Source organism: Amphibalanus amphitrite, unplaced genomic scaffold (genome assembly GCF_019059575.1).
Source record: "Amphibalanus amphitrite isolate SeventyFive unplaced genomic scaffold, NRLGWU_Aamphi_draft 000276F_arrow, whole genome shotgun sequence".
In the NCBI taxonomy this organism is placed as follows: Eukaryota; Metazoa; Arthropoda; class Thecostraca; order Balanomorpha; family Balanidae; genus Amphibalanus; species Amphibalanus amphitrite.
In genome coordinates, this window is record NW_024881771.1 from 493232 (window position 1) to 509944 (window position 16713).

Consider the following 16713-nt stretch of genomic DNA (forward strand, 5'->3'; position numbering starts at 1 on the left):
ACCCTCAGTACTTTTTATCCCAGCCCTGTGAAGAAAACTAATACCTCTAAGCTCTGAGTCACTGCTGGCCATCCACAGGAAGAAACACTGAGACTGAGAGCTTTGCCATTGTATATTGGACCAATAATCACTATCACGAATGACTATGAACACATTATATGATCATATCGTTGCATGGATTGTCACATTGACAATTTTACTACAATCCTTTTTTCAAGAAATACAGTGATGATTAACATCAAAATCAACATAAAGTGGATTTAGTGATCCAAGCTTTCTCCTCCAGTAGCAATGGAATGATCGCATGTTTCATTTGCCAGACACTGAGTAGGTACCTGATGCACATTACAATCTGCATAGCATCTAAGCATAGTAAAACTGCCCAAGTCCATTCACTGTAGATTTTTAACTTGATAGTTTGCACTAATTTATCTTGCTGTTGTAAGTTATTATTCAATATTCATACCAATACATCAATATGCGCTCATCAGTCAACATTTTCTGGCATGATCCTGCTCAGCGTGCTCTTCAGTATTGCTCCAAGGTCTGCAATATTATAGCTTGTTTTTGGCCAATAAGCTCTTTTAATTTTACTTTTTCTTGCTGACATATGAGCCCGATCAACTTGTGTTTATCAACCAAAATTTCATAACTTCAAGTTCAACTTGATATTGATATTGTTCAGGAGTCAGGACCTCTGTCAGCTTCCTGGATACTTCGGATTGTTTTCAGTCACATGCTTCTTAAATATGATGTAAGTCAATCTTAAAGGATTCAAAACATCCAACAAAACGACGTACAAGAGTACGGAAACAACCAGATAAACTTAAAAAGCGCCTTGGAACAGAGCCAAGTGCTCCATTTGTTTGTTTACAATGATTGTAGTGCTGATGTATTTTTAGGACTCTGAATGTCGGCTTATAAAAAATGAAACGTTTTTACAAAAGTTGTAAGGTGATTAATATTTATCTGAAAGAACTAAAATATTCAAAAGCCAAACACTATGAAATACGTGAATCGGAACGAAAAAGTAACCCCAAAGTCCAGCCTAATCACCGGCTCCTAAAACTGCAACAGAATCAGCACTTTTCCCCGCAACTCGTTGTCCAGACGTAAATATGCGATCCAACGTGAAGTATTGTCGCAGTTGCGCCATAGATGTAAAGGTAAATTTTTAGAGTTAAACCACTGTTAAATAATTTGTGTTCCTTCTAATTCACTGCCATCTTTATATTCAACTTTCCTCGTAGTGTAGGAGTATTTCCTATATTTTACGCATTTGAAGTAAAATATAGTCGATGTTTCGGCAAAATAAAAGCATTCGCTACTACAGTGAAATCGGTAACTTCCGTAAAAAGGTCGAGAAAAGAATGCATTGACGTCATTTATTTTTTCGTTCTCATCTCATGTAACGTCTGTAATAACATGAAATTGTAAGACCTTGGAGAATCTGATCCACAGTGTCAGTGTGCTTTGTTTTGATTTTGATTTTGATTTTCGCTTTTGATCCAGTCATCTGAATCTGAGTCACTGAATATCGATCAAAGGAATTGATCGTTCCCTTTCGCCTGGTCAGAGTTCAGAAGAAATTGCTATGAATTGCTTTGGGCTCCTGAAGCCCTCTTAATTTCAGTTTCAATTTTGGTTTCTAACTTAACTCAAACTTTTGTAGGTGTCAAGTTCTGGCCTGTGTCGGCGGAGGGTAATTACATATACCCCGCGTTGCGTTCGATGTCTCTCGGACGACGTAGAATCTTCGTTGAATGAGAGATATTGAACGCGGGGATAGTCTGTTCCATGCCATGATGCGAAGCTTTCGGTCAGAGCTGCTTTGGCAGTTCGCTTCTCCTTTCAGTAATTTGTGTATTTTAATGAAAGCTGTATGTACAGAAATCACGCACTGGCACTGCTTTGAGCTTTCTGCAGGGCACCCACTTTGGCTGCAAGCTTGAAATGGCACAGACTATACAGTATACACACCTAGTCCTACATAATTTAGAGTATTTCCTCTTAGTCTTACTTTATTGACCTAGTTAGGTTAATTTTTCAGGCATTGTGCATTGTTTTGTATTTGGCTGTTATTTGTGCAAAGCATGGCAACCCTAATCCTGATCTATGAGATCATTTTGATCATTATGACTATTTTGTCCTGGCTGCTGGTTGGAGAAAGTAGCACCAGCTGCTAGGCTAGGTTGACAACTGATTACTCTGCACCAGCCTACACCAAGGAACTCTGCACAAATTGCTCAAAAAAGAGAGTAACTACATATTTTTGGCCACAAAATTTAGAAATATGCACTTATGATATACAATTTTAATAAAATGCTACATGATTCTGCAGGTATTAGTATGACATAATTGAGGCCCATTGGAGCCTGCACCAATTCATGAAAAATCTGGACCACACCATTTTAAATCCACACCAGTCACCACACCACACTGTGCAATGGCTGAGTGCCTCTGCAGTCTGCATCAATGAGATATCATGAAAATTGCAATACTGTGCAGTCTTCCTGAGCAAGTTGCACCCAAAGTGCAGATAAATTACTTTTGGGTAAAGGTTTTGTGTGGAGCAGTGTGGGTGGCTGTGTGTTATTGTGCTTATTTGGTGTACCAAGCTTGCTGATGTGAGACTGCTGGCACGACACTGGTGCATAGGCCTTGTAAGACATGGTGTAGCCTGGGGTTTGTCAATGGCTGGCCAGACAACCTTGTGCCAACATAATTCCTGTGGCCAACACTGATGAGTGATGAGGGATGCAAGTTGATTGATCAATAACCATAATGTTGTATCCAGAATACCAGCTTAGGTAGGTGGTAATACATGTGGTAATACATGTGGTACATGTGGTAAAGAGCTACTACCAAGTCTTAGCTCCTTTCAATTAATGATAATTCCTTGTGAATGATCAATTTAATCGAGGAATAATAGAATGTATGCAGTTAGCCTTTTTGAAGTTCCTTTCTATGGTTGACATTGGTCCATTTTTCATTAATGCTCAGTTTTTTTTTCTCCCACAGGCATTGTCTCCTGGCTGCGCCCAATGCTCTTTTTCTCTCTACATCTCTAACTCTGAGACTCAACCTCCATCTGAAAATGAACGGTATGCTGCTGGGCCAATTTCTGTACACCAAGCTGAACGACTATGTGCTGAAGCTGAGCCGAAATAAGCTGGTGCACCGTCTGCTGACGGACGGTGATCGCTGCTCGCGCGCCGGGCCCCGCGGCCGGCCCACGCTCGACCCTCCGAGCCGCACCTACCACCGCGTGCTTCTGAAACAGCCGCCGCCGCCCGTAGCGGTTTCGAACCCCGTCGTCGCTTGGACTACAGTCCTGAGGCAACAGGTGAGTGATGGAATAAAGAAACTCGTAACTCCAGGAAGGATAGTTGTTGAACATGGCCCTTAAATTTCAGTCATTTGGAATCCTCATCTGACCAAACTTACAAACACTGATCGCGGCTCCTGACTGGTCCACTTGGTACCTACATTACGCCTTTTCGTCCTCTTCTTTTTAAGTCCTTTGAACTTGCAACCTTGAGACAGTAATCTGCCTCATTTTAGCACTCAAACATTAAGTGCGGCAACTTCTCGATGATGTCTATTCTGGTGGTGTAAGAGTAAATAAATGAAGTGGTGGTGTAGGAGTAAATAAATGAATGTGTGAGCATCTGACTCTGTTCTATATGTGCGCTGGGTGACGCGCCTCCTGGTGGGCAGTCTGGACTAGTCTTACCCTGTCGCTCTGCAGGTGGGCTGGGTCTCGGCTGCAGCTGGTGGGCAGTCTGGAGGTCTCACTCTGTTGTTCTATGTGTCGCTCGGTGACGCGGCAGCTGGTGGGCAGTCTGGACTAGTTTTACCCTGTCGCTCTGCAGGTGCGCTGGGTGGCGCGGCAGTCTGTAGCGTCTTACTCTGCTGTTGTCCAGGTGCGCTGGGTGACGCGGCAGCTGGTGGGCAGTCTGGTGAACCCCTCCAGCCGGCTGCTGTCGCGCCAGTGTAAGGAGCTGGCTCAGCGTCTCCTCTTCTCCGGCGGCACCCACACGCTGGTGGCGTTTGTCGGCATCACCCTGACCGGAGATGATGGACTCGTCACCAAGGCCGACCGTATGGAGGTGCTCTGCGCAGATATCAAGGTACGCTGTTCCAGCTTCACTGATCTGCTCAGTCAGGGTTCGCGGTATTTTAGTCCTATGGCTTGATGGATTTATAACCTGAAGACCTGCTTTTGCAACGTCAAAATACGCAATTCTTAGTTGCCGATAGCTGACATTCGTTTGAGGTGATTTCAAATTATCTCAATTTATTAAATACGAATAGATATTAGGTAAAATTGGCGGCGACGGTACGCATACTTTTTGCGAAAAGGTGTTATTCACGATGTTAAGCAGTTCTAAATGTTTGCCGAGTGCTTACAGTGTGCAAACCTTGTGCGTTGTGTTGTGTGAGCAGAAGTTTGTGCGCGACATGCACTGGCCCGACTGTGACCCGGAGCCGTCCGACTGTCACGCCAACGTCGAGACACTCCACGACATTGAGATCAGCGACGAGATCGCCAAGGGCTGCAACGCCGTCGTCTACAAAGCCCGCATCAAAGGTGGGACGCCAGCAGTCGAGATTCGGACCGGGCTCTTCGCCAATTACCCATCCCTTTTTCACATCCAGCTCTCTTGTATTTGGCAGACTTCCGTCCCTTTGTTCCGTGCTGCCGTTTTTATCGATGCTAAATGTCGTTTAAGAAAACACTTCAATTATGTAGTTAATTCTCTTGGTCTTTGATTGCTTCTGCATGGGTCTGTGTATGAATTTATGCGCTTGCGTTACATGGTCGACGTCGACGATCGTCCTAACCCGCTGTATGCTCTCCCCTGTCGGCCGATTTATAGGCACTGGAGATGCTGGCTGGAACCTGGCGCTGAAGATGATGTTCAACTACGACGCCGAGAGTAACGCCTGGAGCATTCTGCGCGCCATGCACCGCGAGGTGGTGCCGGCACCCTGGTATACCGTCACTGAGGAGGTCCGACGACTGGTCACTGGGTAAGTGAGAGCGGGCGGGTGCCCAGGGGACTGTGCAGGGTGGATGGGCCGGCGCCTGGTACACCGTCACAGAGGAGGTCCGACGCCTCGTCACAGGGCTAGTGAGATTGAAGGGCTCCAGGAGGCTGCGTTTAGGTGTCTGAGTAATTATTGGCGCGATGCTGTAAAATCGTTGCCGACAACCGCGTCATTTACCATGAATTACAGCTAGTAACCTCGGGATGGCGTTAATGTGCCTGTAAGACGGTGCCGCCCTTCCGATCTGCCGCCTTTTGACCTGCTTTATGATGTACTGCTCTCTGTCGGTGTGTGAGGCTGCGGCTAGCCTGCCGACCTGCCGCTTTGTGACGCACTGCCTTCTGTCCCAGCGTGGGACTGCGGCTGTTTGACCTCCCGTGCCCTCTGTCCCAGCGTGGGACTGCGGCTGTTTGACCTCCCGTGCCCTCTGTCCCAGCGTGGGACTGCGGCTGGCTGACCTGCCGCCCCACCGGAACATCGTCGACATTCGAGCCGTGCTGGTGGACCGCGTGCCGCTGGTGGGTGGCGCTCTCTCCAGCTACCCGGCCGCCCTGCCGGCGCGACTCAACCCAGACGGAGCCGGCCGCAACGCCAGCCTCTTCCTGCTCATGAAACGGTTAGTCGGTACTCCGTCAGACGCGCAGTACACGTCTTATCAGTCAGTTTTTACTCGGCGACGGGAATGCTAGATAGCTATTTGTTATATGGGTTTGATATCGGCCTTGGCGCAGATAATACTCCGATGATAACACTCCAATATTACAGAGTGCTGCCAGATCTTCAGTGCTATAGTGAAGTACCGCTTGTCATGGTGGTGGTCTAGCGTTTATTGTCTTTGTTCCTCTACCCAGCTATTTGCAGCTCGTGGGGGTAGGGGTCCCGAGTCTGTGGTAACGAAAAACGATGCGTACGATGCACTAATGTTCTCAGTTCTTTACCATCTCTTGTCTAGTTACGGCACCCACAATCTGTGTTTGTCTGTGGTCTCGATATCCACGGTCTTTGTTATCGATAGACACAATTCATAATCCCTTTTTCCCCTGTGACTGTGACTTCAGTCTTCAGAAGCCTTCAGTGACTGTGACCGCTATTTTCCGACAGGTACGACGGAGACCTGCGCACGCTGCTGGCCCAGTGCCCGGAGCTGTCTGCTCACACCCGGCTGTTGCTGCTCACCCAGCTGTTGGAGGGTGTCACCCACCTGGGACAGCACCGCGTGGCGCACAGGTAGGAACGGCACGGCTGGAGTCCGAGACAACAGACCGGCACAGGCAGCGGACCAACCCAATCCAGAACACTAGGCTCTGGGCTGGGCGGTATACTAGGCTGCTGCTTTTACCTGGCTTCAACCTCAGGTTGTGTGAGCTGTAGACTGTAGTTAACCTTCGCCCCAGTGGGGGGGGGGGGGGGCATATGTTACCACCCTGTCGCGTTTTTTGCGTGTGAATAAAAAAACCGCGGGGTAGCTTTTTGCACATCAATTTTGGACAATGTGTGAAATTTTTGACCCCAGGTCATGTCAGGTCAGGTCACCAGGTCAAGTTAACTGACCAAGCCTAAAAAAGTTTGCAATCATGTCCAGCCTGCTGTGTTTGTCAGAGAGGTTTTAAACTTGGTGGATTGCATGATGTTATGGGTGCCTACAATTTGTATATCTCGGATTTTTTATATGCGTGACCTAAGGTCAGGTCAGTGGCGTGACCTTTCCATTATAAGTCAATGGAGAAAAACGAAAATGCCTCTAGATCCGTGTGTACGCATAGGAACAGTCCAAATATTTCAGAATCACAATTATTTGGACCACCCGTGACGACCAAGATGTCTTTTTTTGCTGATAGCCTCTAGAAAGGTCATCCGAGGTCATTTGAGGCTACAAACAGCTTTTTGTCAATTACTCTCGATTGGAAAGAGATAGAACGCTGGGGTTGGCTTCATTGTGTTTTTCTTGCCGAGACGCATCGACTGATATGCAACATGACCTTTTCCGGTCAGGTCATGACCTTGACCTGAGGTCAAATTTTCAAGTTGACCTTTCAAGGTCAAGTTATAGTTCATTCGACGCGTCTCGGCGAGAGGAACAAGATGATTCTGGTAATAGAAATGTCCTAGCTTTTTTTAGTCAAAAGTTATTGTCGAAAAACACTTCTCGTAAAAACAGCTATTTTTGGAGTTTTTGCCCTCTGGAGGCTCAACCGTTGACCTGAGGTCATTTTTGATTATGACCTTATCAAAAGAACAGTTTAAAAGCTATCGATTGCTTTTCCCAGCGTTCTTCTAGCTATCATAGTTCCTGAGATAATGGCATGTTTTCTGAAAAAATATAATGACAATTCGCAAATTTTGACCTTTGATGACCTGTGGTGACCCCAATATAGCTCTAAGATGAAAAATGACCGAAATACTTTCAAACGTACGCATCAAAAGCTATCGGCTGCTTTTTACCGCGTCTTTCTAGCCCTCTTAGTTTTTGAGTTAGAGGCGGGTGGTAACATATGCCCCCCCCCCCCCACTAGGGCGAAGTTGGCTGAGACCGCCACTGGGGCGCGGGTTAAGTGTGTCCGGCTGCTTAGTGAGCTAGCCTTGTTTCAGTTATATTTCCCGCTTACCGGACGACTTGGAAGCAAATTATCCCGCAGCCAACAAGCCCGTCAGCCCCAAGTAGCCTAGTCACCTAACTCACATGAGGACTCTCTGTACGCGCGCAGGGACCTGAAGACGGACAACCTGCTGGTGGACACGTCGGCGGGCCGGCAGCAGCCACAGCTGGTTATCTCCGACTTCGGCTGCTGTCTGGCTGAGACTAGCGGCGCGCTGACGGTGCCGTTCACCTCGTGGGACGTCGACCGCGGTGGCAACCTGGCTCTGATGCCACCGGAGGTGAGTACTCGGACGGGACGGGCGCTGGGTGAGGGGGAGCGCCGGGGAGTTTTGTGCCGCTGAGGAAGGGATAGATTTACTGGTCGCTATTTCATTTTCTCTTTTCCGATGCATGACTGTTGTATTTTTCGTCCCGGAATCGATTTGCTTCTGTGTAGGACGCGATTTGTTTTCAATTGAGCCACCACGGCCGATCTTTGATGTCTGAGATCACCACTACCGCTGATCTGAGACCACCGCAACTGATCTTTTCGTGTGTGCTTTGTACTGAGGTGTGTACCCAAAGCCGTAGCGAGCCTGTAACCGTACCGCTACCCATCGCTCGCTCCACAGATCTCTGGCGGCCGGCCGGGCCGGTTCGCCTCCCTGGACTACAGCCGGGCGGATGTCTGGGCGGTCGGTACCATTGCCTACGAGATCCTGGGCTGCACGAACCCGTTCTACGGGCCGGACCGACTCAACAGCGCCACGTACTCTGAACGTGACCTGCCGCCGCTGCCGGCCTCCGTCCCGGCGCTCCTGCGCTGCCTGGTGGAGGATATGCTGCGGCGCGACCCGGCGCAGGTGTGCAGGGGGGGGGGGGGCTGTTATGGGATGGGATGGTACGGTTGAAGATTGTGCTTGGCGTTACTCGTTGCAATATGACTGCGAACAAACTCACATATGGGGCGTTCCACGACAGATCGACCAAAAAAATCGCGAAATAACACCCTACCTCTCATATTTTGATGAAATTTCGTCTATGGGGTTATCTTGTCCGGCGATTCGTGTTGTGACATTTTCAATCTCATTCGTCCAATACTTTGGGAGATATCGCCCCAGGCAGCTTAATGGCTACCATAAAAACTCTAAGTTTCATCCGCAAATATTTAGCTAAATACTGATTAGATTCATATAAAACTGCATATCATCACAATAAGAATTAACCAAAGATTTTGGTGATATCAATTATTTTTGAAAATTTTGCTCGTTTAATTTTTTAACATAAAATTGATTTATAAAAATCAAATTTTGAGAACGTGGCCATCTTTTTTTACAATTTATTTTTGCAGCAAAAGTCTTGTCAACGCATTGACTTTCAATGATGAAAATATTAAAAACATGTTTTTCCCCTAAAGGTCGCTATACAACATTGAATTTCGTCGTACAGTGAAAAAAATAACAATAACTGTCAACCGGTCTAAACGGAGTACGGTGAAATGTGATCAAGAGCTCATTGCGACGCTGTTAATTCTTTTTAAAGATGCTTAAGACACCTACGAAAGCTAAGTTAGGACCCAAAGATCCAAAAACGTCATAATGGCGTATTGTTTTCAAGAGAGCGAGGTTTAACCCCCTGTGGCCGAGGGAGCGAATGCTAATCACCTTTGACGGTTTTCTCATCACTGCTGGGGTCGCATTGGCGATAGAGTGCTGAAGCCGGAAAGTTATTACAAGTTATCTAGTTGATTTATCTTGTGACATCAAATGAACTTTCATATAAGGTCACTTTACTGAACTATGACGTCACGTAAGTGAGCCTATCTAATGCTTAAAAATGTTACTATTGCGAAACGCCAAACAATAGTTTACGGAGAGAACGTATGTAATTCACGCATTCTTTGCAAGGTCCGATGCTTTAGTTTTGCTGGTGGGCCTTGCATGACGTCATAATGACGCAACGTCATTTATGACGTCACTAACGCTGATTGAGTCGAGTTTTTCGTTAATAGATTCCTAACAAAATGACGACATTGAGGGGAGGGACATCAATGTACTGAGAATGAGCTGTCGAATCGACAGATACTTTTGCCGTAGGTCGGTATTATCTCAATTGACCAGTTTCGGGACCTGAAATATTTTGCCAGATACCGAAATGACTCGCGACCATTTAAGGGATTTATTGACCGAAATTTGGATCCCTGCCTCAAGGCATTTGACCTGACCTCAGAGGTTACCGGTTGCCGGAATGATAAAACTTGGTTTGGAAGAGGTCAGCTTAAGATGTTTTCCTCAGGTCGAGGCCACATCAAAACCGCTGAGGTCAAGAAGCTGTTCAAATGAGGCCATTTCAGCCGTTTTCACGACGGATATCAGACGAATCTAGCCAAATCTTTTACTACAGCTATTTTCATAACGTAATTTTATTCTTATGCTTGAGTAAAAAGTAACGACTGATAATTTGATAAATAAGGTCAATAAGCAACTAGCGCAACCTAAGCTAAAAACAATTAAGAATCAACTATGAACCAAATTTGACCAAATCCCATCAAATATCAGTTAATGTGTGTCAGATAACCGTCGTGAAAAACGGCTATTGTAAGTAAATGATTCAGCTCAGCAGGGTTCCCTGAGTTCACTGGTGGCTTATTCGACTCGTTAGATAAATTCCATTCAGTCATTGACAAAAAGAAAACCGATGACCTCACACGACCGTACAATGTAACGGCATATACGGCGCATTGCAAGGTCCTCAATGCAAAACCTAAGAATCGCTCATCGCAAAAGTGTATGAAATCACGATTACAGGTGTTTGAGATGGGCTTGGATCATTTTCGGCATCCAAATAACAGTTCAAATGTTTCAATATTTCCCATTGACTTATATTAGTGAAGTCACGTGACCAGCTTGACTTCGGGTGAAAATTTAGGAAAGTTAGGGGAATTGATGTTGTAAAATCTCAAGAGCCGTTACTGCCGTTACTTGTGTCATCCCCTGCAAAAGGTTCCCTTACACTGAGAGTACAGTGCAAAGCTGCAACTTTTTGCATTATTCCGAGGTTTATTTGTGACGTCATATGTCAGTAAGCTGACCTGAGCCTGTTCTGTTGGTGTCAACAGATTCGGAATGTCAACTTTTAGCTCTCCAGCCTTACACCACTGCAAACAATATCGAGAAAACCGTTGGGGCTGCACATCAAACCCTCCCCTTCGGCCGGGTGGGAATAAAAATACTATGAAAGTGAATGTTAGTGAAACATGGAGCATCCCAAGCCACTAGCTACCTCGAAATGCATTAATTTCAAAACGTTAGAGATGCTTCCAGTTTCAAGAAAACAGAATTCAATATCGGCGAGTTTTCAAGTACTTGTAATTTTGTCACCCCCGCCTACTCTGACCTGGTCACGCCCCTGGCAATTGCAATCAGTTACCTTCAAATGCCGCATTTTGGTACTCATATAATTTTTTTGTGGCAAATTTATTCATCAAAATTACTGAAAGTCCGTTATTACAAGGACAGAGCGAACTTCATGCGATTACTAGCTAGAGCCTTCTCCTCATTTAACCCTATTCCTGGCGGGGGGGGCCTCAGGAGCCCCCCCCCCTGAGGTTTTTTGGTTATTTCTCCCAAACGCGTTGAGCTAGGAAGCTCAAATTTTCTGACTTTTCCTATAAGGCTTCTACGCAACATGTCTGAAAATTTTGAGTTGATCTGACCTCAGGTCAGGTCACCAGAGGCGGTTTGGTGACCCTACCTCAGAAAAGTTTGCAATCACGCCAGAGCTAGAGTTTTTGACCGATCAATTTCTTCTCTTCAGGCTTTAGTTAGGGTACCAGTATGTGCAATTTGTATATCTCGGAAATTTGATATCGGTGACCTAAGGTCAGGTCAGTTTCGCGACCTCCCCATTATAAGTCAATGGGGGAAAAATCAACTCCCTGTTTTTACCACTAAAACGGGTCGGAATGGCCCCATATACCATACATGACTTCATATACGATCAACCTTCACTACCTTGAGGTCTGTTTTGCTGTTGGGCAGCTGTGAGGTCATGTGACGTCATCAAAGGTCACCAAAGGTTTTTGGCCAATAACTCCGTACAGAAACAAGATACAGACGCGTGGATGGTCTCATTGTGTTCAGCTCGTCAAGACGCATCGAATGATATACATGATGACCTCGACGTCACGTGACCTGAGGTCAACCTTTGACCTTGACCTTTCGAGGTCAACATATATATCATTCGATGCGGATTGACGAGAGGATCACTATGATGCCCTTAGTTTGTTCCTATCTTGACTAATTCGAAAGTTATTCGAGAAAAACTCTCTCCATATCTAGCGCCGCCATTTTGACTTTTTCGACCCCTGTAACGTCATCTGTGACCTGACCTGAAAATGACCTTAGTAAAAATTGTAGATCTTGTCCATGCGTATCCGCTGCCGTTTACCGCTTGTCGCTATCTTGCTTCGTTCTCGAGATCTCAGGGGGGGGGGGCCGAATCGGCCCCCCCCCCGCCAGTTTCTTGTCCCGGCGGAGCCCGCCAGGAATAGGGTTAACTCTAACACAGCCTCGGCTCTTATGAACGGAAGTTGTGTAGGTATGTCCGGCCACAATGTCCGATTAGCAATTTTGATAATTCCTAACGTTTCATTGGCGGATCGAGCCGGACGTTTATTTTTTTTTTGGGGGGGGGGGGGGGAATGGCCGAAATGGCCCCTTCCTTTCCATGCACCGCCATAGGCGCAATGTTAAAACTCGGGTTTTTGCGGGGGGGGGGGGGGGGTAAACGGGCTTTGGGGGGAGCATTGCCCTACCCCCTGGATCCGCCAGTGTAACGTTTCACCAGTGCAAGCTGCTTAGAAGCATATCAGAATTACATGCGAGGCGGCCGATATCAGTGTTCAGCTCTTTTTTTTTTTGCCTGAACAATGTTCGAAACTACAGCGAAAGTGAAGCAAACATCATTCAATAATCGCATGCCTGGTCTGTGAGTGTGAGTGCCAGGCTTTTATTTCTAATTTTCATGAAACAGTTCGAGGATATGTGGGTAGGAGAATGATTGGCTCTGGAAGGCATTACCAAATGTTCCCTTTTACTACAAACATTGTCGGAAACAAAAAATTATATAAAAAGTTAAAGGCAAAACATGTCTCTAATTTTTTAGACATTAAATTTCCATATCCAGAGGCATCTTTTGGCATAATATTTTTGTCAAAAATTAAATGGCCACCTTTTGAAAATCGAAAATCAAAAATTCATTATTTCAAAAAATCTTGCGATTTTGAAAATTTTCAAAATATTTTGGCTGGATAATTTTCTACTGTCAATGAGGATTCCAATGATATGCATATTAATGTAGGTTACTGGCTATATTTTTTGATAATACGAGTTTAAAAGAGGGTTACTCTGGGCATTTTGAAAAATGCCTCTGGCTATAACTCGTAAACCCTTCGTAGTATAACGCTAAAAATAAGAGATTATGAATCTACGGTACGGATAACCCCATAGACGCAATTTCATCAAAATCTGAGAGGTAGGGTGTTATGGCTTGGTTGATCTGTCGTGGAACGCCCCATATGAAGATGCTACTGACTGATAGTTCTGCAGCTGTATCTGTGTTAGTACCGCCACTCCCTTGGAAATGCCGTCGTGGCTGCCGTCGTTCTTTTTTGTCACTGATATCTTCTCCGATAATTGATTCATTCCATTTTTAATTTCAAAATCATGATTTTACGTCCTAGACTGCCGACTAGACTCCAATGTCGGTAACGGTGTATTCCAGTGTGTACTATGGACTGCTACATTGTGGACTTTTGTGCGACCGTTTGACCTTATCTGCTGCAGTGCTTCTAATACGCTCGCGTCAAATAATTTGTCCTAACGTTGCGTGTTCTGCCGATTTCAGCGTGTGTCTGCGCGCGCAGCGGCCACCATCTGCCAGCTGATTCTGTGGGCGCCCAAAGCGTGGTTCGCCGCGCCTCCCTCTCACAAACAGGTGAGAGCTCAGAGCACCGTGCTCACCTCATATGTCCGTCCCTCGAGCGTTCGTTATTTCGCCGCGCCTCCCTCTCACAAACAGGTGAGAGTCGGGAGCACCGTGCTTGCCTTCTCTCTCCGTCCTTGGCGCGTTTGTTATGTAGGCACATGACAAGCGGTGGTGGATGATTCCCGGATGAAAAGTCAAAACGTTAAAAGTAAACGGATAAAAAGTCAAAGGACATTAAGTCAACAGACAGAAAGTCAACAAAGTAGGGCCACCTTTAACATGGGGATTGAAACTGAGATAGCCATCTTGTAGCCCTAAGCCCGTGTCCGAAAACCTATCTGTCTACCTCCTTACGGCCGATTTCGGCCTCCATTCGTAGTTATCGGCAATTTTAAAAGAAAATACGCCAGGAATGCGTCCTTATCCCAGGAATGCGTTCTTATCCGACAATACAGCCACCCGCGGCGAGGCTTTGGTTTTTTACCAATCAGCTCCAACCAGCTCAGCTTTAACCAATCAGCTTATCTGACACAATCCGACGAGTCTGTCTTCTGAACGCTGATTGGCTTGAGTGTGACGTCATCGCTATGCCATCATACAGTAGGTGCCGTAGAGAGTATCAACATAGTACCAATATGTTAAATAGTTTTAAATACTTTTTCGCGAATTGTGCACTTCTGGCACCAGTTTTAAAAAGAAAATGAAAAATAATAATGTCTAAATGAAAAACAACGATATCTTCATATTTCACGAAGGTGGCCCTTTTCCTTTAATTGTGTACAGCTGTTTGTAAATGTTATCTCATGTATGTAATGACTGATGATCCAGGTGTCATTGACTTTGTCTCTTTGACTTGTCCTTTTGAGTTTTTGGATTTTGGCTTTTTGTCCTTTGGATTTTTTCGTAATTTGACTTTATGTTCTGTTGACTTTTCGTCTTTTGACCTTTGTCCTCTTCACTTTTTGTCCTTTTGACTTTTTGTCCCTTTGATTTTTTTGTCCTTTTGACTTTTTGGACTTTGACTATATGTCTTTTTGACTTTTTGAACTTTTGACTTTTTATTTTGACTTCATGCCCGGTTGACTTGTTGTTTTTTGACTTTTTGTCCTTTTGACTTTCTGTCCTTTTGGTTTTTTGGATTTTGACTTTATGTCCTGTTCACTTTTTGTCTTTCGACTTTTGTCCTTTTTACTTTTTGGCAATTTGACTTTTTGCCGTTTTTACTTTTTGGCTTTTGACCTTATGTCCATTTGACTTTTTGTCTTTTGACTTCTATGCTAGTTGACTTTTTGTTCATTGACTTTTTGACAATTTCACTTTTTATCTTTTGACGTTTTATCCTTTTTGACTTTTTGCCTTTTGACTTTCCTCTTTGTTGACCTTTTACCTGTTGACTTTTAAGATTTTTGACTTCGTGCTTTTGACGTAATGTCTGTTGACTAATCATCCTTTTACCTTTTATCATTTGACTTTTTGTCCGGAACCCGTGGTGGATACTGTTGAGTGTTGGTTGAAAGAGTTGCCATGATGGATGATTTTTATTTCTCACATATTTCTGATAACATCCGTATAATGTGACTGACAGCGATGCCAGTTGGCTGTCCCTAGGCATATGATGATCACGTCGGTATCTGACTGAAATGTCTGCGTTTGTCCGTGACATAACTACCTGCCCGCCCTGTAATGCCAGTGTTGTGTCTGACCGGTGCCATGTGTATTGAATTCTCTCTTCTCGCGTTGCAGATGAGATCCGTCAGTGGCTTCTGACGTTCACCGTCAAGGCGATATGTCTGTGTCATGTGTGTCAATGTCTCTCTCCCTGTTTGCGTGGCAGATTAGTCAGTGGCTGCTGACACTGACTCTCCCCCTGTACGTTGCAGATCCGCCAGTGGCTGCTCACACTGACCGCCAAGGTGATGTGCGAGTGGCGCAGCCGCACGGAGCGCGACGATCGGCTGGAGCACGTGCTCGTGCACACGCTCCTCTGTCGGCTCACCTATGCCGACCTGAGCGAGGCGCTCCGCTGGCTGCAGCGACACGTCTGAGGCCGGTCGGCGAGCTGAATCATCTGTGATAGAGCACACTGAGGTGTCGGCGGGGCATCGCACAGCGCCCTCACAGCGGCCGTCAGTGGTGCACGGATCGGGTCGAGGCGGCGCCGGCGCTGCCGTGGAGCTGCGGAGTCGACGGCAGGCAAGTGAACTGTGTGTGCCAGGTATGAATGGAACCTGGCTTGGTGATAGCGTTTCCGACGTGATCTGTACGGTCTCTGAAGGATATAGAGGCCCACCTATAGATAACTCCTTATGCTAACTCATCAATGTTTGCTGTAGAAGGTCCACGGATAGGCATTACGGAGGCGCGATATTGCTATCCAGTAGGCTAACGAAATTCCGATTTATCTGATGCGGTAAGCGTATATTTCTGGAACTCTGAATCCTTGATTGTGTACATTTATATTCAGCTTGGAATCAAAATCATTATACAGGCCAGTTATTCTATGTTATATTTCTGGATGCGAGTAGATCGTTGAGGTAAATTCGAGTAGCCGCTTCCCCTGGTTAGGCCATAGTGACTGGTGGTCGGGCCTGTATTACCACAGGAGCACTGTGGCATGTAGTCGCTATCGGTGCTGGCTCATTTGTTAGGGGTGTTTCTGTTCCCAGGAGGTCGACACCAAGCTGTCTGTGTCTTCGCTCGTCCCCGTGCATATAGGTGCGGTTAATGTAGCTTTACCTGATCTGATCAGCAGTTTTATCCCGAGTTGTGAGGATGTCGCGCAAGTGTCGTCTTTATTATTCATGTCGCATTGTGAAATGATATTTTAATCCCGCAAGGAACCGTGGGGCTGAAATTCGAGAGACAAGCGTGTATCATGTATCTGCAATTTCGGAGTGTGTCGAAGAATACAAGGTTTCACAGACAACACAACTTCTGTCAGTGAGGCCAAGTATTTTGACATATAGGAATGTATCAAATTAGACAATGGGGATATCTTGACACAACATTCACATCGTGTAGGTTTAGGTACTGACTGTGGAGAGAGGACTGTTGGTTGCCGCAATCATTGCCATAAGTTAAGTATGCCTTTC

General features: G+C 45.7%; 2 protein-coding genes across 3 annotated transcripts in view; one reads left to right on the forward strand and one right to left on the reverse strand.

Annotated features, from left to right (window-relative positions):
• The window catches only part of LOC122387196 (ATP-dependent RNA helicase DDX24-like), a 19321-nt gene extending 17278 nt beyond the window's left edge, over positions 1–2043 (reverse strand). The window contains exon 1 of the mRNA XM_043377133.1: positions 2021–2043. The gene's annotated coding sequence lies outside the window, so the exon portion shown is untranslated. The remainder of the gene's footprint in view (positions 1–2020) is intronic.
• LOC122387198 (serine/threonine-protein kinase Pink1, mitochondrial-like) lies at positions 1489–16549 on the forward strand. Of its 2 annotated transcripts, none has more exons than XM_043377136.1 (11): positions 1489–1702; positions 3022–3346; positions 3927–4133; positions 4450–4594; positions 4884–5037; positions 5492–5671; positions 6157–6282; positions 7761–7932; positions 8266–8496; positions 13541–13630; positions 15502–16549. In XM_043377136.1, exons 2-11 carry the CDS (start codon positions 3098–3100, stop codon positions 15664–15666), a joined length of 1719 nt encoding a protein of 572 aa, XP_043233071.1. In that variant the 5' UTR covers positions 1489–1702; positions 3022–3097; the 3' UTR covers positions 15667–16549. The 2 variants fall into 2 exon arrangements, with proteins under 2 accessions (XP_043233071.1, XP_043233072.1); XM_043377137.1 differs by having other exon boundaries at positions 1489–1571.
• Positions 16550–16713: the final 164 nt, after the last annotated feature.